This window comes from Bos indicus, chromosome 19 (assembly GCF_029378745.1).
Source record: "Bos indicus isolate NIAB-ARS_2022 breed Sahiwal x Tharparkar chromosome 19, NIAB-ARS_B.indTharparkar_mat_pri_1.0, whole genome shotgun sequence".
NCBI lineage: Eukaryota > Metazoa > Chordata > Mammalia > Artiodactyla > Bovidae > Bos > Bos indicus.
Window position 1 is genome coordinate 42,700,881 of NC_091778.1, and position 25,913 is coordinate 42,726,793.

General features: G+C 42.1%; 3 protein-coding genes across 13 annotated transcripts; 1 reads left to right on the forward strand and 2 right to left on the reverse strand.

The window, feature by feature from the left end:
• Nucleotides 1–9,905: 9,905 nt before the first annotated feature.
• On the reverse strand, nucleotides 9,906–10,496 carry LOC109573299 (keratin-associated protein 9-3-like). 4 transcript variants are annotated; one of them, XM_070773452.1, is made up of 2 exons: nucleotides 10,435–10,496; nucleotides 9,906–10,377 (listed from the first exon to the last, which is right to left on the reverse strand). In XM_070773452.1, exons 1-2 carry the CDS (start codon nucleotides 10,494–10,496, stop codon nucleotides 9,906–9,908), a joined length of 534 nt encoding a protein of 177 aa, XP_070629553.1. The 4 variants fall into 4 exon arrangements, with proteins under 4 accessions (XP_070629553.1, XP_070629556.1, XP_070629555.1 ...); XM_070773455.1 differs by having other exon boundaries at nucleotides 9,906–10,125; nucleotides 10,291–10,496; XM_070773454.1 differs by having other exon boundaries at nucleotides 9,906–10,140; nucleotides 10,291–10,496.
• A 2,841-nt stretch (nucleotides 10,497–13,337) lies between these two features.
• Nucleotides 13,338–14,228, forward strand: LOC109574513 (keratin-associated protein 9-7-like). Of its 3 annotated transcripts, none has more exons than XM_070773451.1 (4): nucleotides 13,338–13,399; nucleotides 13,451–13,507; nucleotides 13,595–13,738; nucleotides 13,931–14,228. In XM_070773451.1, exons 1-4 carry the CDS (start codon nucleotides 13,338–13,340, stop codon nucleotides 14,226–14,228), a joined length of 561 nt encoding a protein of 186 aa, XP_070629552.1. The 3 variants fall into 3 exon arrangements, with proteins under 3 accessions (XP_070629552.1, XP_019838119.2, XP_070629551.1); XM_019982560.2 differs by having other exon boundaries at nucleotides 13,338–13,384; XM_070773450.1 differs by having other exon boundaries at nucleotides 13,598–14,228.
• A 10,169-nt stretch (nucleotides 14,229–24,397) lies between these two features.
• LOC139177581 (keratin-associated protein 9-3-like) lies at nucleotides 24,398–25,051 on the reverse strand. 6 transcript variants are annotated; one of them, XM_070773462.1, is made up of 4 exons: nucleotides 25,005–25,051; nucleotides 24,768–24,938; nucleotides 24,637–24,683; nucleotides 24,398–24,597 (listed from the first exon to the last, which is right to left on the reverse strand). In XM_070773462.1, the coding sequence occupies exons 1-4, from the start codon at nucleotides 25,049–25,051 to the stop codon at nucleotides 24,398–24,400; spliced, it is 465 nt and encodes a 154-aa protein (XP_070629563.1). The 6 variants fall into 6 exon arrangements, with proteins under 6 accessions (XP_070629563.1, XP_070629562.1, XP_070629561.1 ...); XM_070773461.1 differs by having other exon boundaries at nucleotides 24,398–24,791; nucleotides 24,856–24,865; nucleotides 24,901–24,938; nucleotides 24,990–25,051; XM_070773460.1 differs by having other exon boundaries at nucleotides 24,398–24,683.
• Between the last annotated feature and the right edge of the window lie 862 nt (nucleotides 25,052–25,913).

Sequence of the window (25,913 nt, forward strand, 5' to 3'; positions counted from 1 at the left end):
AGGGCCAGCCACGGTCAGAGTGAGCTTGCGCTGTTGGTCTACACAAATCTTCCATCCCTGCCACCATGGATCTCCATTCATGCTCCCTTGTATAAGTATCGATGCACCTAAAGATAGAGATGGGATAAGATATCCCAAACTTGTAGCCGTCCAGTGTCTCCTTTGTGGTAAACACTCTGGAGGTCATTGATGTGGGACACAAGTGAGAAACACTTTCTGCCCTCACACCTACCTCCATCTAAATAATTCTCCAAATCCCTTTACTTTCCACTCTTGCTCCTCCCTTGGCTCAATCCAAACAGTCAGTCCTTTTACCTCATGCAAATAGGGAAAGAACATCATTTCGTCAGGGCACTTTTTCTCCAAAACAAAAACAAACAAAAAAAAAAAAAATATATATATGTAATGGACATGTGTACTGACTCACTGTTCACTGTGAGTATTTTCTCTGTCCACTGCCCTTGCACAGCAGAAGTGTTATCTGTCATAATCAAAATTCTCCATTTGGCTTCAAAGCTTCTACTGAAGTTAACAGTTGATGAAATTTAAGATATTGAATGCTTATATATTATGATCAGTTTGATTTTGTAGGAATCAAATGGAATTGGGTTGGTAATTATTTTCAATATTATTTTAAATTAGAGAATAGTTACAATATTGCAATGGTTTCCACCATACATCAACATGAATCAGCCATAGGTATATATATGAAGGAGGAAACAGACAGAACAGGCTCCATCTTGAAAGCAGGACTCCATCTTGGTCCGGACTCTGGACTTTGAGCTGTATGCCCAGTATCTATAGAAACGACATACCAAGTGGAAAACCAGACCCCCTGGATGGAAGAGCCCCAGGGCTCATACCTAGACTCTCCATCACCTAAAAGAATACCCTAATCATCTGTGTAACCGAATAGAATCATAAATTCTATTATGCTTATTGGAGTATGACCACAGGTCTGTTGATAATTGTCCACTGCTAACTACCTAGGCTTAAGGCATATGAATCACAAGTTAACTTTGATTGTGTCTTTCTTTTCCTTTGTTCAGACTAGTTTCAGAGAATTTCGGGAGGTTGGTTTGGGCAAGAACACTTAGGGTATGTACAGTTTTCACAAAAACTGGTCGGGGTCCTTGGCTAAGAGGAGACTCTACTTGGGCCCGCTGGTGTAATAAACTGCACTCCACTACCTGCATTGTCCTTCTGACTGAGTATGTTTCCCGGAACGCGTGGCTACAACACATACATCCCTTCCTCCTAAACCACCTTCCCACCTCCTTCTCCATCTCACCCTCTAGGTCAGCACAGAGCACCAGCTTTGGGTTCTGCATCACACTACCAATCTCCACTGGCTATCCACTTCGGGGCTTCCCTGGTGGCTCAGATGGTAAAGAATCTGCCTGCAATGCAGGAGACCTGGGTTCAAACCCAGGGTAGGAAGATTCCCCTGAAAAGGGAATGGCTCCAGTGTTCTTGCCTGGAGAATTCCATGATCAGAAGAGCCTGGCGGGCTACAGTTCATGGAGTCTCAAAGAGTCAGACATGGCCAAGTGACGAACACACACATACACACACATATACACACGTTCACTTCATATATGGTAATGTATATGTTTCGATGCTACTTTCTCAAGTCATGCTACCCTCTCCCTCCTGCACAGTGACCATACATCTGGTCTTTATGTCTGTATCTCCTTTGCTGCCCTGCAAATAGGATCATCAGTACCATCTTTCTAGATTCTATAGATATGCGTTAATTTGTGAATTTGTCTTTCTCTTTCTGACTTTCTTCATTCGTATAATAGGCTCTAAGTTCATCCACTGCATTAGGATTGATTCAAATGTGTTCCTTTCTATAGCTGAGTAATATTTCATTGTGTATGGAATGTACACAATTATCTACCACAATGTCTTTATCCATTCATCTGTTGATAGACAGCTAGGTTGCTTCCATGTCCTTGCAATTGTAAATTAGTGCTGCAATGAACACTGGGGCAGATGTGTTTTTTTCAATTAAAGTTTCCTGAGGGCATATGCCCAAGCAGCTCAATACCAAAAAACCAAACAACCCAATCAAAAAGTGGCCAGAAGAACTAAATAAGTGAAAGGTTGTTGCTAAACCATGAAAGACGACAGGATTCTTGACCTCTGGAGAAGAATTCAATCCAGGGCTAGTGACGAGCTTCTGAGCTTTGATTGCTCAGACCCTTTGTGTAATAAAGTTTTGTTAACGTATAAACGATATAGAGAAAGCTTCTGACATAGACATCAGAAAGGGGCGGAGAGAATGCCCCACTGCTAGTCTTTAGCCGGATGTTATATAGCTACTAAGCTAAGCTAAGTCGCTTCAGTCGTGTCCGACTCTGTGCGACCCCAGAGATGGCAGCCCACCAAGCTCCCCCGTCCCTGGGATTCTCCAGGCAAGAACACTGGAGTGGGTTGCCATTTCCTCCTCCAATGCATGAAAGTGAAAAGTAAAAGTGAAGTCACTCAGTCATGTCCGACTCTTCACGACCCCATGGACTGCAGCCCACCAGGCTCCTCCGTCCATGGGATTTTCCAGGCAAGAGTACTGGAGTGGGGTGCCATTGCCTTCTCCGTATATAGCTACTAGCAGTCTGCTAATCAGAGAAAGGAAATTTCTCAAAACTCAGAGAATGGCACCAGGCCCCTCACCCACAACATGCATTTTGAGATAACATTGGCAGCAGCTGAGTCATCCCAGGCCATAAAACGATTGACATGAATCTTGAAGAAAAGGCAGTTTACCAAGCAAATATATGATTTCATTAACATAGATTAGGAGAACACTGTATAAGTAAAACACACTCGTTTGTCAAGTGGGTTCTGAGTCTTGGTGGAACCGACTTGAAGACAGTCTAGGGTCCATACATAGCACATTAACACAGCTTAAGACAAACATTTCCATAGAAAACGCACTGATTAGCTCAAGGTCTGAGAACAGTTACGTTCAGGTGGAATCAGGGGCCTTCATGGCAACACAGGATTTTAAGAGAAACCTCTTTTTACATTTGTATAGAGAAGGGGAAAAAACTCTTAACACTTGTCATTTGTTTCCTCCTGCCACTTAAGAGAGAGAGAAAAAATGTCTGACACTTGCAGCTTACTTCCTCCATTTGGAGACCCCTGGCCTTCCTGCCTGTTACCCTCTCACAAGCATTTCGCCAAAGAAGACATAAAGATGGCTAATAAACACATGAAAAGATGCTCACCATCATTCTTTATTAGAGAAATGCAAATTAAAACTACAATGAGGTATCATCTCACACCAACCAAAATGGCCATCATCAAAAAGTCTACAAACCACAATGGGCTGGCAGTTATTACTCATGTATTCTTTAATCATTGAGGGTAGCACTAAACTCTGCTGTTCTCTACAGATGTGCTACAGGTTCTTATTAATTCTATGACTTGGAAGTTAAATAATTTATAAATTTGAGAATGGTTTATGTTAAGTCAGGCATACAGACTTAAATAAAGTAGATAAAATCTTACATTATCATGGAACAAGTAAGAGAAACAATGATTCTCTACTAATAATGGTGATGAATCAATTTGTTTTGAGATATCCCTGAAAATATAAGAATTGTTGGTTTTGCAAAAGGTGTCTATTTGCAGGCTGACTGAGCCAGTAAGAGACAGAAAGAGAAAGAAAATACTTCTAATCTATGGGTAGACATACTACATAGAAAGAGAGTAGTAGGAAGATAGATATAAACAATTCTTGAGGTGACTTATGTATATATTCCCCTAATCAAGTGTTAATGAGTAGCAGAACAGAAATTTGAACTCTCTTCTATCTGATATTAATTCCCATAACAGAGCTAATGTCTTTTTCCACCATGGAGAATTTATGGTTGAAGATAAGATAAACAGAAGCACAAATCTATGAGGGAACTTAGTACAGAAAGTGGATAGTGTACACTAGAAGCATCTTACAAAGGCACAAATAAAAGTCAAAAGAATGATCATGTACATCTATTTGTTTCAATGATATTTCATTTGACTAAACTAGAATCTGGAAACGTCTAGAATATTTACAGAAACTACTCTGACTTAACCTTAACACTACATATCTGATTGAAAAGGTCAGTGATAGAGGTCTTGGGGAAAAATGAGAATCTTCAGGTTCTGTAGTCAGTAGGCAAATACTGGGCATGCAGAAAAGCACATCCCAAGAGGTGGGAGAGTGAGCACATGCCGGGGATAAGGGAGAAATCACTGTGATTTTGCAGTACAGGCATCTTCTCCTGGGAAGAGTAACAGCTCAGCAACACCATTCTGTCTAACAAGTGATCCCAGTGAGCAAAAGATTCAGGAGACTGGATTGGGGGAAGGAGAAATTCTAAAGCAATCAATTTCTATTTATAAGAGATGCTTAAAAATGGAATGGGTTACCACGGCAGTAGGAAGTCACACCACTGGAGGTATGGAAGTGTTCAACTAAACACTCAAACAGTTGGAATATTGTATCTTTGTTTGTAGCCTCTGTGAGTGAATTCTATCAGGGGACTGCAAGTTCAGTTCAGTTCAGTCGCTCAGCCGTGTCTGACTCTTTGCGACCCCATGAATCGCAGCATGCCATACCTCCCTGTCCATCATCAACACCCGGAGTTCACTCGAACTCATGTCTGTTGAGTCGGTGATGCCATCCAACCATCTCATCCTCTGGCGTCCCCTTCTCCTCCTGCCCCCAATCCCTCCCAGCATCAGAGTCTTTTCCAATGAGACAACTCTTCCCATGAGGTGGCCAAAGTACTGGAGTTTCAGCTTTAGCATCATTCCTTCCAAAGAACACCCAGGCTGATTTCCCTTAGAATGGACTGGTTGGATCTCCTTGCAGTCCAGGGGACTCTCAAGAGTCTTCTCCAACACCACAGTTCAAAGCATCAATTCTTTGGCACTCAGCTTTCTTCACAGTCCAACTCTGACATCCATACATGACCACAGGAAAAACCATATCCTTGACTAGACGGACCTTTGTTGGCAAAGTCATGTCTTTGCTTTTCAATATGGTATCTAGGTTGGTCATAACTTTCCTTCCAAGGAGTAAGCATCTTTTAATTTCATGGCTGTAATCACCATCTGCAGTGATTTTGGAGCCCCCCAAAATAAATTCTGACACTGTTTCCACAGTTTCCCCATCTACTTGCCATGAAGTGATGGAACCAGATGCCATGATCTTTATTTTCTGAATGTTGAGCTTGAAGCCAACTTTTTCACTCTCCTCTTTCACTTTCATCAAGAGGCTCTTTAGTTCCTCTTCACTTTCTGCCATAAGGGTGGTGTCATCTGCATATCTGAGGTTATTGATATTTCTCCTGGGAATCTTGATTCCAGCTTGTGCTTCTTCCAGCCCAGTATTTCTCATGATGTACTCTGCATATAAGTTAAATAAGCAGGGTGACAATATACAGCCTTGACGAACTCCTTTTCCTATTTGAAACCAGTGTGTTGTTCCATGTCCAGTTCTAACTGTTGCTTCCTGACCTGCATATAGGTTTCTCAAGAGGCAGATCAGGAGGTCTGGTATTCCCATCTCTTGAAGAATTTTCCACAGTTTATTGTGATCCACACAGTCAAAGGCTTTGGCATAGTCAATAAAGCAGAAATAGATGTTTTTCTGGAACTCTCTTGCTTTTTCAATGATCCAGCAGATGCTGGCAATTTGAACTCTGGTTCCTCTGCCTTTTCTAAAACCAGCTTGAACATCTGGAAGTTCGCGGTTCACGTATTGCTGAAGTCTGGCCTGGAGAATTTTGAGCATTACTTTACTAGCTTGTGAGATGAGTGCAATTTGTGGTAGTTTGAGCATTCTTTGGCATTGTCTTTCTTTGGGATTGGAATGAAAACTGACCTTTTCCTGTCCTGTGGCCACTGCTGAGTTTTCCAAATTTGCTGGCATATTGAGTGCAGCACTTTCACAGCATCATCTTTCAGGATTTGGAATAGCTCAACTGGAATTCCATCACCTCCACTAGCTTTGTTCGTAGGGATGCTTTCTAAGGCCCACTTGACTTCACATTCCAGGATGTCTGGCTCTAGGTCAGTGATCACACCATCGTGATTATCTGGGTCATGAAGATCTTTTTTGTACAGTTCTTCTGTGTATTCTTGCCACCTGTTCTTAATATCTTCTGCTTCTGTTAGGTCCATACAATTTCTGTCCTTATCGAGCCAATCTTTGCATGAAATGTTCCCTTGGCATCTCTAATTTTCTTGAAGAGATCTCTAGTCTTTCCCATTCTGTTGTTTTCCTCTATTTCTTTGCACTGATCGCTGAGGAAGGCTTTCTTATCTCTTCTTGCTATTCTTTGGAACTCTGCATTCAGATGCTTATATCTTTCCTTTTCTCCTTTGCTTTTCACTTCTCTTCTTTTCACAGCTATTTGCAAGGCTTCCTCAGACAGCCATTTTGCTTTTTTGCATTTCTTTTCCATGGGGATGGTCTTGATCCCTGTCTCCTGTACAGTGTCACGACCTCCGTCCCTAGTTCATCAGGCACTCTATCTATCAGGTCTAGACCCTTAAAATTATTTCTCACTTCCACTGTATGATAATAAGGGATTTGATTTAGGTCATACCTGAATGGTCTAGTGGTTTTCCCTAATAGATCTGTGGTCATACCCCAATAAGCATAATAGAATTATGATTCTACTCAGTTACACAGATGATTAGGGTATTCTTTTAGGTGACGGAGGGTCTAGGTACAAGCAGTGGGGCTCTTCCATCTAGGGGGTCTGGTTTTCCAGTTGATATGTCATTTCTATAGATACTGGGCATATAGCTCAAAATCCACAGTCTGGCCCAAAGATGGAGTCCTGCTTTCAACATGGAGCCTGTACTGTCTGTTTCCGCCTTCATACATATACTTATGGCTGATTCATGTTGATGTATGGTGGAAACAATTGCAATATTGTAATTATCCTCTAATTAAAAATAATATTGAAAATAATTACCAACCCAATTCCATTTGATTCCTACAAAATCAAACTGATCTTAATATATGAGCATTCAATATCTTAAATTTCATCAATGTTAACTTCAGTAGAAGCTTTGAAGCCAAATGGAGAATTTTGATTACGACAGATAACACTTCTGCTGTGCAAGGGCAGTGGAAAGAGAAAATATTCACAGTGAACAGTGAGTCTGTACACATGTCCATTATATATATATATATATATATATATATATATATATATATATTTTTTTTTTTTTTTTGGAGAAAATGTATGGATTGAGCCAAGGGAGGAGCAAGAGTGGAAAGTAAAGGGATTTGGAGAATTATTTAGATGGAGGTAGGTGTGAGGGCAGAAAGTGTTTCCCGCTTGTGTCTCACATCAATGACCTCCAGAGTGTTTACCACAAAGGAGACACTGGATGGCTACAAGTTTGGGATATCTTATCCCATCTCTATCTTTAGGTGCATCGATACTTACACAAGGGAGCATGAACGGAGTAGCCATGGTGGCAGGGATGGAAGATTTGTGTGGACCAACAGCGCAAGCTCACTCTGACCGTGGCTGGCCCTGCTGTATATGCTGTTAGTCAGAAGCAGAGAATAATATCGCTCAGGAAACCTAGCCATCTAACTTCAAGGCAAGCTAGTTTTCCTCTTAGATTACATGTGTGTGGAAAAGACAGCAATTCTTCTTTACTATGATTCCATGTTGTAAACATGGATTTGTTGTCCTTATCAGCAGTGCTATCCACCAGCTTATAGTAATATTGTCATAGGATTCTGAAGAGTAAAACTTTGGACCCACTTTTTGATGAACAAGATCAATAAGAGGCAAATGAACATGGGATCTACTTGTTCTACCATACATCACATGACAGAAATGGCTGACCCATGGAAAATTAGAATCGTCTGGTTCAGTTCAGTTCTGTCACTCAGTCATGTTTGCCTATTTGCGACCCCATGGACTGCAGCACACCAGGCTTCCCTGCCCATCACCAATTCCTGGAGCTTACTCAAACTCATGTCCATTGAGTCGGTGATGCCATCCAATGATCAAATCTTCTGTCATCCCCTTCTCCTGCCTTCAATCTTTCCCAGCTTCAGGGTCTTTTCAAATGAGTCAGTTCTTCACATCAGGTGGCCAAAGCATTGGAGTTTCAGCTTCAGCATCAGTCCTTTCAATGAATAGTCAGGACTGATTTCCTTTAGGACGGATTGGTTGGATCACTTTGTAGTCCAAGGGACTCTCAAGGGTCTTCTCCAACACCACAGTTCAAAAGCATCCATTCTTCGGTGCTCAGCTTTCTTTATAGTCCAACTCTCACCTTCATCCATAACTACTGGAAAAACCATAGCTTTGACTAGATGGACCTTTGTAGGCAAAGTAATTCTCTGCTTTTTAATAGGCTGTCTAGGTTGGTCATAACTTTTCTTTCAAGAGCAAGCATCTTTTAATTTCATGGCTGCTGTCACCATCTGCAGTGATTTTGGAGCCCCTCAAAATAGTCTCTGTGTTTCCATGGTTTCCCCATCTATTTGCCATGAAGGGATGGGACCAGATGCCATGATCTTAGTTTTCTGAATGTTGAGTTTTAAGCCAAGAGTATTAAGCCTCTTTCAGTTTCATCCAGAGATGGCCGACCCATGGAAAATTTGAATGGTCTTGTAGATGTGCAGTAAAGAACCAAAAAAGAGATGACAGCACTCGAGATTGATATGTTGTTTCTGAATATGGCACATGCTTTGACCTAATGGCCACCCTGTGGTTCCCATATAGGTAGTACCATGTATATCCACAAAGGTGGTATACATGGTTTCAGAAAGGGAAGTAGCAGTGAACCCTCTCACTTTAACTCAGGGTGACATATATGGGAATCTGTTCTTCCCCTCCCCATGGATCTACACTGTCCTGGATTGAAGGTTTAAATACTATAAAAGTCACATATTTTAGGAAATATAATCTATGTATAAACTATCACCTGGTCATTTTGGACTCCTCATCTCGATAGACCAGTGGGCAGACAGGAGTTACTAATTGCTGACGGATGAAAATATATCATGAAAAGATATCATGCAAAGATAGAGGGCAGGGAGAAATAGTCTGAACATAATTTCCCTGGAGTATCTCATGGTGTGTCCAGGCCCAGCAATAGATAACCACATGAACAATGACAGCAAGTATAGATTGCCAAGGACATAGTCACTGAGGTTCAGACATCTATTAATACTTCCTTAGGATGTAAATGTAAGTGCCCTTGAGCAGGAACAGAAGACTTCATCCTGGATGAGTCTGTTTATTATTAGGTAAATCACACTACACAATGAAATGGGTTTTTAATAATGAGATAATAATTAGGAAGGGGGTAATATGATGCTCATATTGGATAAGACATATAATATATAAATTTCTATATGAGGAATGTGATGAAATAAATCAAACACATGCAGAAGAATTTTGATACACCATTTATTGAGAAACATACAGGTAAAACTCAAAGTGAGCATAAAAGGAGAAAGCATGATACAAGAACTATGAGGATAGCAAAAGAGAACATATGATTATAAAGGTTATGATAGGCTGCAGAGGCCTATAGAAACATTCTGAGAGCTTGTTTTCTTAAGTTACTCAGAAGAACTAGATGGTCAATCCTATTTTCAGAGTCAAAACCAAGACATACTTCCTTATCACAGATGCAGAGTGTTGGCACATGGTCCTCTACACCAGAGGAAGACAATTGGAGGAAGCCCCCTGCACTCTGTCAAGCTAATTCACAAGCTCTTAAGCAAGGAGATGAGTAACTGAAATTCTGGTAGATCATGTCAGTTGTCAGCAAAGTCTAGGAAGTGATTTTGTTTTGTCCCCAGGTAGCAAGGCAATTAATAGAAGGTGTTGTATAGGGACAGTGGATCCTTGGCAAGGTGATCAGCAGCAGGAAGGCTGGCAGCAGCTGGACACACAGCTAGGGCGGCAGCAGGTGGTCCTACAGCAGGTGGTCTGACAGCAGACAGGGCGGCTGCAAGGCTGGCAGCAGCTGGATCCACAGCTCTGGTCTTGGCACCCAGGCAGGCAGCAGCACGTGGGGTGGTAGCAGATTCTATGGCAGTACACAGGTGCACAGCAAGCTGGCTGACAGCAAGACTGGCTGCAGCTGGACCCACTGAAGGTTTGTCCACAGTTGCTGGGCACACAGCAGGTGGGCTGACAGCAGGTGGTCACACAAGTAGGCTTGCGGCAGGTGGTCCTACAGCAGGTGGTTTCACTAGCTTGATAGCAAGTTGGAGGGCAGGAGGGCTGGCAGCAGATGGACTCACAGCAGGTGGGCTGACAGCAGGGTTTGCTGCAACAGCTGGGCTGGCAGCAGGTGGTCACACAAGTAGGTTTGCAGCAGGTGGTCCTGCAGCAGGTGGTTTGACAGCAAGTTGGGGGGCAGCAGGGCTTGCAGCAGCTGGACTCACAGCAAGTGGTCCTGCAGCAGGTGGGCTGACAGCACGGGGAGCAGCACGAGTGGGTCATTGTGTCTGTGGTGGAGGGTAGACTCTGGCTCAGAGCTGAGTTTCTCAGATTCTGAGGACTCCTCCTGTTCTGGGACTTTTATACCCTGGACCCCCAATGTTGGGACCAATAAGCAGGACTTTCCTGGATGTTATTTATGTTCCTGTTGTAGTTTTGGATAATTGTCATGGAGGAAGTTGCTTTCTTAGTGTTTTATCAGAGGCCTCTGTAAATTAGTGTTTGATCTTTTCCTTAATTGGGTTGGTACTTAAGAATCTTTCCTAGAAATGTAAATGTCAGGAATCATCACCAGCAGCATTTCTGGTCATGTGACATCATCTGGTCATGGGGTACTTCCTGCTGGCTCTGTGAAAGTCAGAATAGTTCTCCTTTCTGAGCTTTGTTCCTTTGGCTCTACTTAGATTGAGATGTGCCTCCAAAGGGTCGGGATGCTGATGCATTCTGTGATGAATGAAGCCTGCTTGAGTTCAAGCCTGATCTCTGACAAAGTCAGAGTTAAGACTTCCACATGTATCTATATATATCTTTATTTGGCAACTAGTTTGAAATGTTTCCCAGTTTTATCAGGGTCATCTGAGTAGAGGATGGTTGCCACATTATTTTTCAAATGAAAATCAGCACCAAAACTGGAAGAGAGCCAAAGCTGAATCCTATTTTCAAACAGCATCCCTTCCTTACTGCTTCATTGCTATTTTCTAGTTAGGTTAATGACCTCTGGTGAGACATCCCAACTTGCATATACTTTCTTCTACAATTTGTGACAAGCAGGTTAGATAGGAGAATAACTAAGGTATGTTTCAATCTGTAAATTTACATATTCTGACAAGTGTGGAATCTCAGCCACAATTTCTTAAAGATTTTAGGCCTCATTTTCTCTCTTTCAGATATATATGTTAGAGTATAATTGCCATGTAATGGGAAAACATATAGTCAACAGCAGTAGAAAGGATAAAATGATCATGTAGAAAGGATAAAATGATAATGTAATTCCAATGGCAGAAAAAAGGAAAAAAATTAAAATTTGTATGGAACCACAAAATAGCCAATGCAATATTGATAAAGAAGAACAAAGCTGGAAGCATCATTTTCCTTGATTCCAAACAGTAGTACAAAGCTATATTAAACAAAACAGTATGGACTGGAAAAAACCGGCACCTAAATCAATGGAATAGAATAAAGAGGCCAGAAATGAGTCCACACATTATATGGCCTACTAATTTATTACAAAGGGGCCAAGAATATATTGATGCAATAAGGAGATTGCAATCTTTTAAATAAATGGTGGCGGGAAAACTGGGCAGCCATGTGGAAAACAATGAAACTGGACTCCTCAAACTCAAAATGATATTCCTGAGGGGTATCTTCCCATTTATGACAATATAAGAACATTAAGCTAAATGAAAAAAGTTAGAGAGAGACAAATACCATGTGATTTCACTTATATATGGAATCTTAAAAATTTTTTTTCTAAAACTGAGCTCATAGACAGAACAGATCAATGGTAGCCAGAGGTGGGAGGTGGGGTGGGTGAAACAGGTAAACGGGATCACAAGGTAGAGGCTTCCAGTTATAAAATAAATGCCTGGGGAATGTAATGCACAGCATAATGACCATAGTTAATAATACTGAAACCTTTGAGGTGGCTAGAAAAGTGGATTTTAAAAGCTCTCATGCAAGAAAAAAGACTTTGTAACTATCAATTGTGACAGATGATAACATTAACTAGACTTACTGCAGTGATAACTTTGCAACATCTACGAATATCAAATTATTATGTTGAACACCTATAAACAATATAACGTCGTGTCAACTAAAGCTCAATTTAAAACACACAAACAAGGATAGATACATACCAGTAGAGTTCAGAAGTCTCATATCAGGAGAGTACATGACACTACTGCAGTGAAATATTGAAACATTTTCATTGTTTCTACCGCTGTTGATGATATGCTTTCCCTATGACATGGCAATTACACTCTTACATATGAACCTAAAAGAGAGGGCAGAAAAACTCTAAGAAATTATGGCTGACACATTTATCATTTATGGAAATATATAAATCTATAACTGTATCATCCTATCTACCTATTTGTCACAAATTATAAAAGAAAGTATGTGAAAGTTGCGATGTCTCACCAGAGGTGATTGATCCAGCTAAAAGTAGTTATGGGACATTAATGAATTGAGGTTGTCTGAAAACAGGGTACAGCATTTGCCTCTATTCCAGCTTTGATGCCGAATTGCTAGTGAAGAACAATGTGCCAACATCTTCTACCTAAATGTACCTAATAAAGCTGGGAAATATTTTAGGTCAGTCACTACTGATTTGAAAGACATGTACACAGATACACATGATCGTCTTGAATCTCAGACTTTGTCCGAGATCAGACTTAGACTTTAGCAGGCTTCATTCATCACAGAATGCATCAGCATCCAGCAAGTCTCAACCTAAGCATAGTCAAAGGAACACAGAAAAGGTGACTGTTCTGACCCTGGCCAAGGCAGGAAGAACTATCCCATGACCTGATGATGTCACATGACCAGAGATGCTGCTGGGATGATTCCTTATTCTTTTTCACTTCTGGAAAAGGTTCTTAAGTACTAGTCCTAATTAGAGAGAAGATCAAACACTAATTTACAGAGGCCTCAAAACACTAAAGAAATTATTTCCTCTTGGATAATTTCCCACTGACTACAAATACAACATACACAACAAGGAAAGTCTTGCTTATTGGTCCCAAGATCGGAGGTCCAGTGTATTAAAAGCCCCAGAGCAGAAGTAGTCTTCAGAATCTGAGAAACTCACTTCTGAACAGGAGTCCATACTCGACCACTGACAAAATGACTCACTCCTGCTGCTCCCCGTGCTGCCAGCCCACCTGCTGTGAGTCCAGCTGCTGTCGGCCTTGCTGCCCCCCAACTTGCTACCAGACTAGTGAAAACACCTGCTGTAGGACCACCTGCTGCAAACCTACCTGTGTGACCACCTGCTGTCAGCCCAACTGTGGTAGGTCCAGCTGCTGCCAGCCTTGCTGCCTCCCTATCCGCTGTCAGACCACCTGCTGCAGGACCACCTGCCTCAAGCCTACTTGTGTGAGCAGCTGCTGCCAGCCCACCTGCTGTGAGTCCAGCTGCTGTCGGCCCTGCTGCCCCCCAACTTGCTACCAGACTAGTGAAAACACCTGCTGTAGGACCACCTGCTGCAAACCTACCTGTGTGACCACCTGCTGTCAGCCCAACTGTGGTGGGTCCAGCTGCTGCCAGCCTTGCTGCCTCCCTATCCGCTGTCAGACCACCTGCTGCAGGACCACCTGCCTCAAGCCTACTTGTGTGACCACCTGCTGCCAGCCCACCTGCTGTGAGTCCAGCTGCTGTCAGCCCTCCTGCCCCCAAACTTGCTGTCAAATCACTGAAACCACCTGCTGCAAACCTACCTGTGTGACCAGCTGCTGTCAGCCCACCTGCTGTGGGTCCATCAGCCCTGGACAAACCTGCGGTGGTTCTAACTGCTGTCAGCCTTGCTGCCAGCCAGCCTCCTGTGCACCTGTGTACTGCCACAGAACCTGCTACCACCCCACGTGCCTCTGCCTGCCTGGGTGCCGAGAACAGAGCTGTGGATCCAGCTGCTGCCAGCCTTGCAGCCGCCCTGTCTGCTGTCAGACCACCTGCTGTAGGACCACCTGCTGCCGCCCCAGCTGTGTGTCCAGCTGCTGCCAGCCTTCCTGCTGCTGATCACCTTGCCAAGGATCCACTGTCCCTATACAACACCTTCTATTAATTGCCTTGCTACCTGGGGACAAAACAAAGTCACTTCCTAGACTTTGCTGACAACTGACATGATCTACCAGAATTTCAGTTACTCATCTCCTTGCTTAAGAGCTTGTGAATTAGGTTGATGGAGTGTACGGGCTTCCTCCAATTGTCTTCCTGGTGTAGGAGAACCATGTGCCAACATCCTGCATCTGTGATAAGGAAGTATGTCTTGGTATTGACTCTGAAAATAGGATTGACCATCTAGTTCTTCTGAGTAACTTAAGAAAACAAGCTCTCAGAATGTTTCTATAGGTTTTTACAGCCTGTCATAATCTTTATAATCATGTTTTCTCTTTTGCTATCCTCATAGTTCTTGTATCATGCTTTCTCCTTTTACGATCACTTTGAGTTTTACCTGTATGTTTCTCAATAAATGGTGTATCACAATTCTTCTGTATGTGTTTGATTTATTTCATCACATTCCTCATATAGAAATTTATATATTATATGTCTTATCCAATATGAGCATCATATTACCCCCTTCCTAATTATTATCTCATTACTAAAAACCCATTTCATTGTGTAGTGTGATTTACCTAATAATAAACAGACACATCCAGGATGAAGTTTTCTGTTCCTGCTCAAGGGCACTTACATATACCTCCCAAGGAAGTATTAATAGATGTCTGAACCTCAGTGACTATGTCCTTGGCAAGCTATACTTGCTGTCATTGTTCATGTGGTTATCTATTGCTGGGCCTGGACACACCATGAGATACTCCAAGGAAATTTTGTTCTCACTATTTCTCGCTGCCCTCAATCTTTTCATGATAATTATCCCTCAGCAACTAGTAACTCCTCTCTCTGCCCACTGGTCTATCTAGATGAGGAGTCCAAAATAACCAGGTGACAATTTAAACATAGACTATATTCCCTAAAAAATGTGACTTTTATACTATTAAAACCTTCAATCCAGGAGAGTGTAGATCCATTGGGAGGGGAAGAACAGATTCCCATATATGTCACCCTGAGTTAAAGTAAGAGGGTTCACTGCTACTTCCCTTTCTGAAACCATGTATACTACCTTTGTGGATACACATGGTACTACCGATATGGGATCCACAGAGTGGCCATTAGGTCAAAGTATGTGCCATATTCAGAAACAACATATCAATCTTGTGTGGTGTCGTCTCTAAGTTGGTTCTTACTGCACATCTACAAGACCATTTTAATTTTCCATGGGTCAGCCATCTCTTGATGAAACTGAAAGAGGCTTAATACTCTTGGCTTAAAACTCAACATCCAGAAAACTAAGATAATGGCATCTGGTCCCATCACTTCATGCAAATAGATGGGGAAACCATGGAAACATTGAGACTATTTTTGGGGGGGGGGGGGGCTCCAAAATCACCACAGATGGTGACAGCAGCCATGAAATTAAAAGATGCTTGCTCTTGAAAGGAAAGTTATGACCAACCTAGACAGCCTATTAAAAAGCAGAGAAATACTTTGCCTACAAAGGTCCATCTAGTCAAAGCTATGGTTTTTCCAGTAGTCATGGATAGATGTGAAAGTCGGACTATAAAGAAAGCTGAGCACCGAAGAATGGATGCTTTTGAACTGTGGTGTTGGAGAAGACTCCTGAGAGTCCCTTGGACTGCAAGGAGATCCAACCAATCCATCCTAAAGGAAATCAGTCCTGACTATTCATTGAAAGGACTGATGCTGAAGCTGAAACTCCAATGCTTTGGCCACCTGATGTGAAGAACTGACTCATTTGAAAAGACCCTGAAGCTGGGAAAGATTGAAGGCAGGAGAAGGGGATGACAGAAGATTTGATCATTGGATGGCATCACCGACTCAATGGACATGAGTTTGAGTAAGCTCCAGGAGTTGGTGATGGACAGGGAAGCCTGGTGTGCTGCAGTCCATGGGGTCACAAAGAGTTGAACATGACTGAGTGACGGAACTGAACTGAACAAGACGATTCTAGTTTTCCATGGGTCAGCCATTTCTGTCATGTGATGTATGGTAGAACAAGTAGATCCCATTTTCATTTGCCTCTTGTTGATCTTGTTCATCAAAAAGTGGGTTTGAGGCTCCAAAGTTTTACAATTCAGAATCCTATAACAATATTACTATAAGCTGATAGATAGCACTGCTGATAAGGACAACAAATCCATGTTTACAACATGGAATCGTAGTAAAGAAGAATTGCTGTCTTTTCCACACACATGTAATCTAAGAGGAAAACTAGCTTGCCTTGAAGTTAGATGGCTAGGTTTCCTGAGGGATATTATTCTCTGCTTCTGACTAACAGCATATACAGCAGGGCCAGCCACGGTCAGAGTGAGCTTGCGCTGTTGGTCCACACAAATCTTCCATCCCTGCCACCATGGCTACTCCGTTCATGCTCCCTTGTATAAGTATCGATGCACCTAAAGATAGAGATGGGATAAGAGAGCCAAACTTGTAGCCGTCCAGTGTCTCCTTTGTGGTAAACACTCTGGAGGTCATTGATGTGAGACACAAGCGGGAAACACTTTCTGCCCTCACACCTACCTCCATCTAAATAATTCTCCAAATCCCTTTACTTTCCACTCTTGCTCCTCCCTTGGCTCAATCCATATAGTCAGTCCTTTTACCTCATGCAAATAGGGAAAGAACTTCATTTCCTCAGGGCATAATTTCTCAAAAAAAAAAAAAAATATATATATATATACATATATAATGGACATGTGTACAGACTCACTGTTCACTGTGAGTATTTTCTCTGTCCACTGCTCTTGCACAGCAGAAGTGTTATCTGTCATAATCAAAATTCTCCATTTGGCTTCAAAGCTTCTACTGAAGTTAACAGTTGATGAAATTTAAGATATTGAATGCTTATATATTATGATCAGTTTGATTTTGTAGGAATCAAATGGAATTCGGTTGGTAATTATTTTCAATATTATTTTTAATTGGAGGATAGTTACAATATTGCAATGGTTTCCACCATACATCAACATGAATCAGCCATAGGTATATATATGAAGGAGGAAACAGACAGAACAGGCTCCATCTTGAAAGCAGGACTCCATCTTGGTCCGGACTCTGGACTTTGAGCTGTATGCCCAGTATCTATAGAAACGACATACCAAGTGGAAAACCAGACCCCCTGGATGGAAGAGCCCCAGGGCTCGTACCTAGACTCTCCATCACCTAAAAGAATACCCTAATTGTCTGTGGAACCAAATAGAATCATAAATTCTATTATGTGTATTCAGGTATGACCACAGGTCTGTTGATAATTGTCCACTGCTAACTACCTGGGCTTAAGGCATATGAATCACAACTTAACTTTTATTGTCTCTTTCTTTTCCTTTGTTCAGACTAGTTTCAGAGAATTTCGGGAGGTTGGTTTGGGCAAGAACACTTAGGGTATGTATGGTTTTCACAAAAACTGGTCAGGGTCCTTGGCTAAGAGGAGACTCTACTTGGGCCCGCTGGTGTAATAAACTGCACTCCACTACCTGCATTGTCCTTCTGACTGAGTATGTTTCCCGGAACGCGTGGCTACAACACATACATCCCTTCCTCCTAAACCACCTTCCCACCTCCTTCTCCATCTCACCCTCTAGGTCAGCACAGAGCACCAGCTTTGGGTTCTGCATCACACTACAAACCTACACTGGCTATCCACTTATGGCCTCCCTGGTGGCTCCGATGGTAAAGAATCTGCCTGCGATGCAGGAGACCTGGGTTCAAACCCTGGGTAGGAAGATTCCCCTGAAAAGGGAATGGCTCCAGTGTTCTTTCCTGGAGAATTCCATGAACAGAAGAGCCTGGAGGGCTACAGTTCATGGGGTCTCAAAGAGTCAGACATGGCCGAGTGACGAACACACACATACACACACATATACACATGTCCACGTCATATATGGTAATGTATATGTTTCGATGCTACTTTCTCAAGTCATGCCACCCTCTCCCTCCTGCACTGTGACCATACATCTGGTCTTTATGTCTGTATCTCCTTTGCTGCCCTGCAAATAGGATCATCAGTACCATCTTTCTAGATTCTATAGATATGCATTAATTTGTGAATTTGTCTTTCTCTTTCTGACTTACTTCATTCATATAATAGGCTCTATTATATCCACTGCATTAGGATTGATTCAAATGTGTTCCTTTCTATAGCTGAGTAATATTTCATTGTGTATGGAATGTACACAATTATCTACCACAATGTCTTTATCCATTCATCTGTTGATAGACAGCTAGGTTGCTTCCATGTCCTTGCAATTGTAAATTAGTGCTGCAATGAACATTGGGGCAGATGTGTTTTTTTCAATTAAAGTTTCCTGAGGGCATATGCCCAAGCAGCTCAATACCAAAAAAACAAACAACCCAATCAAAAAGTGGCCAGAAGAACTAAATAAGTGAAAGGTTGTTGCTAAACCATGAAAGACGACAGGATTCTTGGCCTCTGGAGAAGAATTCAATCCAGGGCTAGTAACGAGCTTCTGAGATTTGATTGCTCAGAGCTTTCGTGTAATAAAGTTTTGTTAACATATAAACGAGATAGAGAAAGCTTCTGACATAGACATCAGAAAGGGGCAGAGAGAATGCCCCACTGCTAGTCTTTAGCCGGATGTTATATAGCTACTAAGCTAAGCTAAGTCGCTTCAGTCGTGTCCGACTCTGTGCGACCCCAGAGATGGCAGCCCACCAAGCTCCCCCGTCCCTGGGATTCTCCAGGCAAGAACACTGGAGTGGGTTGCCATTTCCTCCTCCAATGCATGAAAGTGAAAAGTAAAAGTGAAGTCACTCAGTCATGTCCGACTCTTCACGACCCCATGGACTGCAGCCCACCAGGCTCCTCCGTCCATGGGATTTTCCAGGCAAGAGTACTGGAGTGGGGTGCCATTGCCTTCTCCGTATATAGCTACTAGCAGTCTGCTAATCAGAGAAAGGAAATTTCTCAAAATTCAGAGAATGGCACCAGGCCCCTCACCCACAACATGCATTTTGAGATAACATTGGCAGCAGCTGAGTCATCCCAGGCCATAAAACGATTGACATGAATCTTGAAGAAAAGGCAGTTTACCAAGCAAATATATGATTTCATTAACGTAGATTAGGAGAACACTGTATAAGTAAAACACACTCGTTTGTCAAGTGTGTTCTGAGTCTTGGTGGAACCGACTTGAAGACAGTCTAGGGTCCATACATAGCACATTAACACAGCTTAAGACAAACATTTCCATAGAAAATGCACTGATTAGCTCAAGGTCTGAGAACAGTTACGTTCAGGTGGAATCAGGTGCCTTCATGGCAACACAGGATTTTAAGAGAAACCTCTTTTTACATTTGTATAGAGAAGGGGAAAAAACTCTTAACACTTGTCATTTGTTTCCTCCTGCCACTTAAGAGAGAGAGAAAAAATGTCTGACACTTGCAGCTTACTTCCTCCATTTGGAGACCCCTGGCCTTCCTGCCTGTTACCCTCTCACAAGCATTTCGCCAAAGAAGACATAAAGATGGCTAATAAACACATGAAAAGATGCTCACCATCATTCTTTATTAGAGAAATGCAAATTAAAACTACAATGAGGTATCATCTCACACCAACCAAAATGGCCATCATCAAAAAGTCTACAAACCACAAATGGGCTGGCAGTCATTACTCATGTATTCTTTAATCATTGAGGGTAGCACTAAACTCTGCTGTTCTCTACAGATGTGCTACAGGTTCTTATTAATTCTATGACTTGGAAGTTAAATAATTTATAAATTTGAGAATGGTTTATGTTAAGTCAGGCATACAGACTTAAATAAAGTAGATAAAATCTTACATTATCATGGAACAAGTAAGAGAAACAATGATTCTCTACTAATAATGGTGATGAATCAATTTGTTTTGAGATATCCCTGAAAATATAAGAATTATTGTTTTTGCAAAAGGTGTCTACTTGCAGACTGACTGACCCAGTGAGAGACAGAAAGAGAAAGAAAATACTTCTAATCTATGGGTAGACATACTACATAGAAAGAGAGTAGTAGGAAAATAGATATAAACAATTCTTGAGGTGACTTATGTATATATTCCCCTAATCAAGTGTTAATGAGTAGCAGAACAGAAATTTGAACTCTCTTCCATATGATATTAATTCCCATAACAGAGCTATTTTCTTTTTCCACCATGGAGAATTTATGGTTGAAGATAAGATAAATAGAAGCACAAATCTATGAGGGAATTTAGTACAGAAAGTGGATAGTGTACACTAGAAGCATCTTACAAAGGCACAAAATAAAAGTCAAAAGAATGATCATGTACATCTATTTGTTTCAATGATATTTCATTCGACTAAACTAGAATCTGGTAACGTCTAGACTATTTACGGAAACTACCCTGACTTAACCTTAACACTACATATCTGATTGAAAATGTCAGTGATAGAGGTCTTGGGGAAAAATGAGAATCTTAAGGTTCTGTAGTCAGTAGGCAAATACTGGGCATACAGAAAAGCACATCCCAAGAAGTGGGAGAGCGAGCACATGCCAGGGATAAGGGAGAAATCACTGTGATTTTGCAGTACAGGTATCTTCTCCTGGGAAGAGTAACAGCTCAGCAACGCCATTCTGTCTAACAAGTGATCCCAGTGAGCAAAAGATTCAGGAGACTGGATTGGGGGAAGGAGAAATGCTAAAGTAATCAATTTCTTTTTATGAGAGATGCTTGAAAATGGAATGGGTTACCACGGCAGTAGGAAGTCACACCACTGGAAGTATGGAAGCATCAACTAAACACCCAAACAGTTGGAATATTGTATCTTTGTTTGTAGCCTCTGTGAGTGAATTCTATCAGGGGACTGCAAGTTCAGTTCAGTTCAGTCGCTCAGTTGTGTCCGACTCTTTGCGACCCCATGAATCGGAGCACGCCATACCTCCCTGTCCATCACCAACTCCCAGAGTTCACTGAGACTCACGTCCATTGAGTCAGTGATGCCATCCAGCCATCTCATCCTCTGGCGTCCCCTTCTCCTCCTGCCCCCAATCCCTCCCAGCATCAGAGTCTTTTACAATGAGTCAACTCTTCGCATGAGGTGGCCAAAGTACTAGAGTTTCAGCTTTAGCATCATTCCTTCCAAAGAAATCCCAGGGCTGATCTCCTTCAGAATGGACTGGTTGGATCTCCTTGCAGTCCAAGGGACTCTCAAGAGTCTTCTCCAACACCACAGTTCAAAAGCATCAATTCTTCGGTCCTCAGCCTTCTTCACAGTCCAACTCTCACATCCATACATGACCACTGGAAAAACCATAGCCTTGACTAGACGGACTTTTGTTGGCAAAGGAATGTCTGTGCTTTTGAATATGCTATCTAGGTTGGTCATAACTTTCCTTCCAAGGAGTAAGCGTCTTTTAATTTCATGGCTGCAGTCACCATCTGTAGTGATTTTGGAGCCCAGAAAAATAAAGTCTGACACTGTTTCCACTGTTTCCTCATCTATTTCCCATGAAATAATGGGCCTGGATGCCATGATCTTCATTTTCTGAATGTTGAGCTTTAAGCCAACTTTTTCACTCTCCTCTTTCACTTTCATCAAGAGGCTTTTGAGTTCCTCTTCACTTTCTGCCATAAGGGTGGTGTCATCTGCATATCTGAGGTTATTGATATTTCTCCCGGCAATCTTGATTCCAGTTTGTGTTTCTTCCAGTCCAGCATTTCTCATGATGTACTCTGCATATAAGTTAAATAAACAGGGTGACAATATACAGCCTTGATGAACTCCTTTTCCTATTTGGAACCCGTCTGTTGTTCCATGTCCAGTTCTAACTGTTGCTTCCTGACCTGCATACAGATTTCTCAAGAGGCAGGTCAGGTGGTCTAGTATTCCCATCTCTTTCAGAATTTTCCACAGTTTATTGTGATCCACACAGTAAAAAGCTTTGGCATAGTCAATAAAGCAGAAAGATATGTTTTTCTGGAACTCTCTTGCTTTTTCCATGATCCAGCAGATGTTGGCAATTTGATCTCTGGTTCCTCTGCCTTTTCTAAAACCACCTTGAACATCAGGAAGTTCACCGTTCACATATTGTTGAAGCCTGGCTTGGAGAATTTTGAGCATTACTTTACTAGCATGTGAGATGAGTGCAATCGTGCGGTAGTTTGAGCGTTCTTTGACATTGCCTTTTTTGGGGATTGGAATGAAAACTGACCTTTTCCAGTCCTGTGGCCACTGCTGAGTTTTCCAAATTTGCTGGCATATTGAGTGCAGCACTTTCACAGCATCGTCTTTCAGGATTTGGAATAGCTCAACTGGAATTCCATCACCTCCACTAGCTTTGTTCATAGTGATGCTTTCTAAGGCCCACTTGACTTCACATTCCAGGATGTTTGGCTCTAGGTCAGTGGTCACACCATCGTGATTATCTGGGTCATGAAGATCTTTTTTGTACAGTTCTTCTGTGTATTCTTGCCATCTCTTCTTAGTATCTTCTGCTTCTGTTAGGTCCCTACCATTTCTGTCCTTTATCGAGCCCATCTTTGCATGAAATGTTCCTTTGGTATCTCTGATTTTCTTGAAGAGATTCCTAGTCTTTCCCATTCTGTTGTTTTCCTCTATTTCTTTGCATTGATCGCTGAAGAAGGCTTTCTTATCTCTCCTTGCTATTCTTTGGAACTCTGCATTCAGATGTTTATATTTTTCCGTTTCTCCTTTGTTTTCGCTTCTCTTCTTTTCACAGCTATTTGTAAGGTCTCCCCAGACAGCCATTTTGCTTTTTTGCATTTCTTTTCCATGGGGATGGTCTTGATCCCTGTCTCCTGTACAATATCATGAACCTCATTCCATAGTTCATCAGGCACTCTATCAGATCTAGGCCCTTAAATCTATTTCTCACTTCCACTGTATAATCATAAGGGATTTGATTTAGGTCATACCTGAATGGTCTAGTGGTTTTCCCTACTTTCTTCAATTTAAGTCTGAATTTGGCAATAAGGAGTTCATGGTCTGAGCCACAGTCAGCTCCTGCTCTTGTTTTTGCTGACTGTATAGAGCTTCTCCATCTTTGACTGCAAAGAACATAATCAATCTGATTTCGGTGTTGACCATCTGGTGATGTCATGTATAGAGTCTTCTCTTGTGTTGTTGGAAGAGGGTGTTTGCTATGACCAGTGCATTTTCTTGGCAAAACTCTATTAGTCTTTGCCCTGCTTCATTCCGTATTCCAAGGCCAAATTTGCCTGTTACTCCAGGTGTTTCTTGACTTCCTACTTTTGCATTCCAGTCCCCTATAATGAAAAGGACATCTTTTTTGGGTGTTAGTTCTAAAAGGTCTTGTAGGTCTTCATAGAACCATTCAACTTCAGCTTCTTCAGCGTTACTGGTTGGGGCATAGACTTGGATTACTGTGATATTGAATGTTTGCCTTGGAAACGAACAGATTCAGACATCTATTAATAGTTCCTTGGGATGTAAATGTACCTGCCCTTGAGCAGGAACAGAAGACTTCATCCTGGATGAGTCTGTTTATTATTAGGTAAATCACACTACACAATGAAATGGGTTTTTAATAATGAGATAATAATTAGGAAGGGGGCTAATATGATGCTCATAATGGGTAAGACATATAATATATAAATTTCTATATGAGGAATGTGGTGCAATAAATCAAACACATACTGAAGAATTGTGGTACACCATTTATTGAGAAACATACAGAAAAACTCAAAGTGAGCGTAAAAGGAGAAAGCATGATACAAGAACTATGAGGATAGCAAAAGAGAACATATGATTATAAAGATTATGATAGGCTATAGAAACCCACAGAAACATTCTGAGAGCTTGTTTTCTTAAGTTACTCAGAAGAACTAGATGGTCAATCCTATTTTCAGAGTTAAAACCAAGACATACTTCCTTATCACAGATGCAGAAAGTTGGCACATGGTCCTCCTACACCAGAGGAAGACAATTGGAGGAAGCCCCCTGCACTCCGTCAACCTAATTCACAAGCTCTTAAGCAAGGAGATGAGTAACTGAAATTCTGGTAGAGCATGTCAGTCGTCAGCAAAGTCTAGGAAGTGACTTTGTTTTGTCCCCAGGTAGCAAGTCAATTAATAGAAGGTGTTGTATAGGGACAGTGGATCCTTGGCAAGGTGATCAGCAGCAGGAAGGCTGGCAGCAGCTGGACACACAGCTGGGGCGGCAGCAGGTGGTCCTACAGCAGGTGGTCTGACAGCAGACAGGGCGGCTGCAAGGCTGGCAGCAGCTGGATCCACAGCTCTGTTCTCGGCACCCAGGCAGGCAGAGGCACGTGGGGTGGTAGCAGGTTCTGTGGCAGTACACAGGTGCACAGGAGGCTGGCTGGCAGCAAGGCTGACAGCAGTTAGAACCACCGCAGGTTTGTCCAGCGCTGATGGACCCACAGCAGGTGGGCTGACAGCAGCTGGTCACACAGGTAGGCTTGCAGCAGGTGGTTTCAGTGATTTGACAGCAAGTTTGGGGGCAGGAGGGCTGACAGCAGCTGGACTCACAGCAGGTGGGCTGGCAGCAGCTGCTCACACAAGTAGGCTTGAGGCAGGTGGTCCTGCAGCAGGTGGTCTGACAGCGGACAGGGCGGCAGCAAGGCTGGCAGCAGCTGGACCCACCACAGTTGTGCTGACAGCAGGTGGTCACACAGGTAGGTTTGTAGCAGGTGGTCCTACAGCAGATGTTTTCACTAGTCTGGTAGCAAGTTGGGGGGCAGCAAGGCCGACAGCAGCTGGACTCACAGCAGGTGGGCTGGCAGCACAGGGAGCAGCAGGAGTGAGTCATTTTGTCAGTGGTGGAGTGTGGACTCCTGTTCAGAAGTGAGTTTCTCAGATTCTGAAGACTACTTCTGCTCTGGGGCTTTTTATACACTGGATCCCCAAAGTTGGGACCAATAAGCAAGACTTTCTTGTTGTGTATGTTGTTTTTATAGTCAGTGGGAAATTATCCAAGAGGAAATGATTTCTTTAGTGTTTTGAGGCCTCTGTAAATTAGTGTTTGATCTTCTTTTTAATTAGGACTAGTACTTAGGAACCTTTTCCAGAAGTGAAACAGAATAAGGAATCATCCCAGCAGCATCTCTGGTCATGTGACATCATCAGGTCATGGGATAGTTCTTCCTGCCTTGGCCAGGGTCAGAACAGTCACCTTTTCTGTGTTCCTTTGACTATGCTTAGGTTGAGACTTGCTGGATGCTGATGCATTCTGTGATGAATGAAGCCTGCTAAAGTCTAAGTCTGATCTCCGACAAAGTCTGAGATTCAAGACGATCACGTGTATCTATACACATGTCTTTCAAATCAGTAGTGACTGACCTAAAATATTTCCCAGCTTTATTAGGTACATTTAGGTAGAAGATGTTGGCACATTGTTCTTCACTAGCAATTCGGCATCAAAGCTGGAATAGAGGCAAATGCTGTACCCTGTTTTCAGACAACCTCAATTCATTAATGTCCCATAACTACTTTTAGCTGGATCAATCACCTCTGGTGAGACATCGCAACTTTCACATACTTTCTTTTATAATTTGTGACAAATAGGTAGATAGGATGATACAGTTATAGATTTATATATTTCCATAAATGATAAATGTGTCAGCCATAATTTCTTAGAGTTTTTCTGCCCTCTCTTTTAGGTACATATGTAA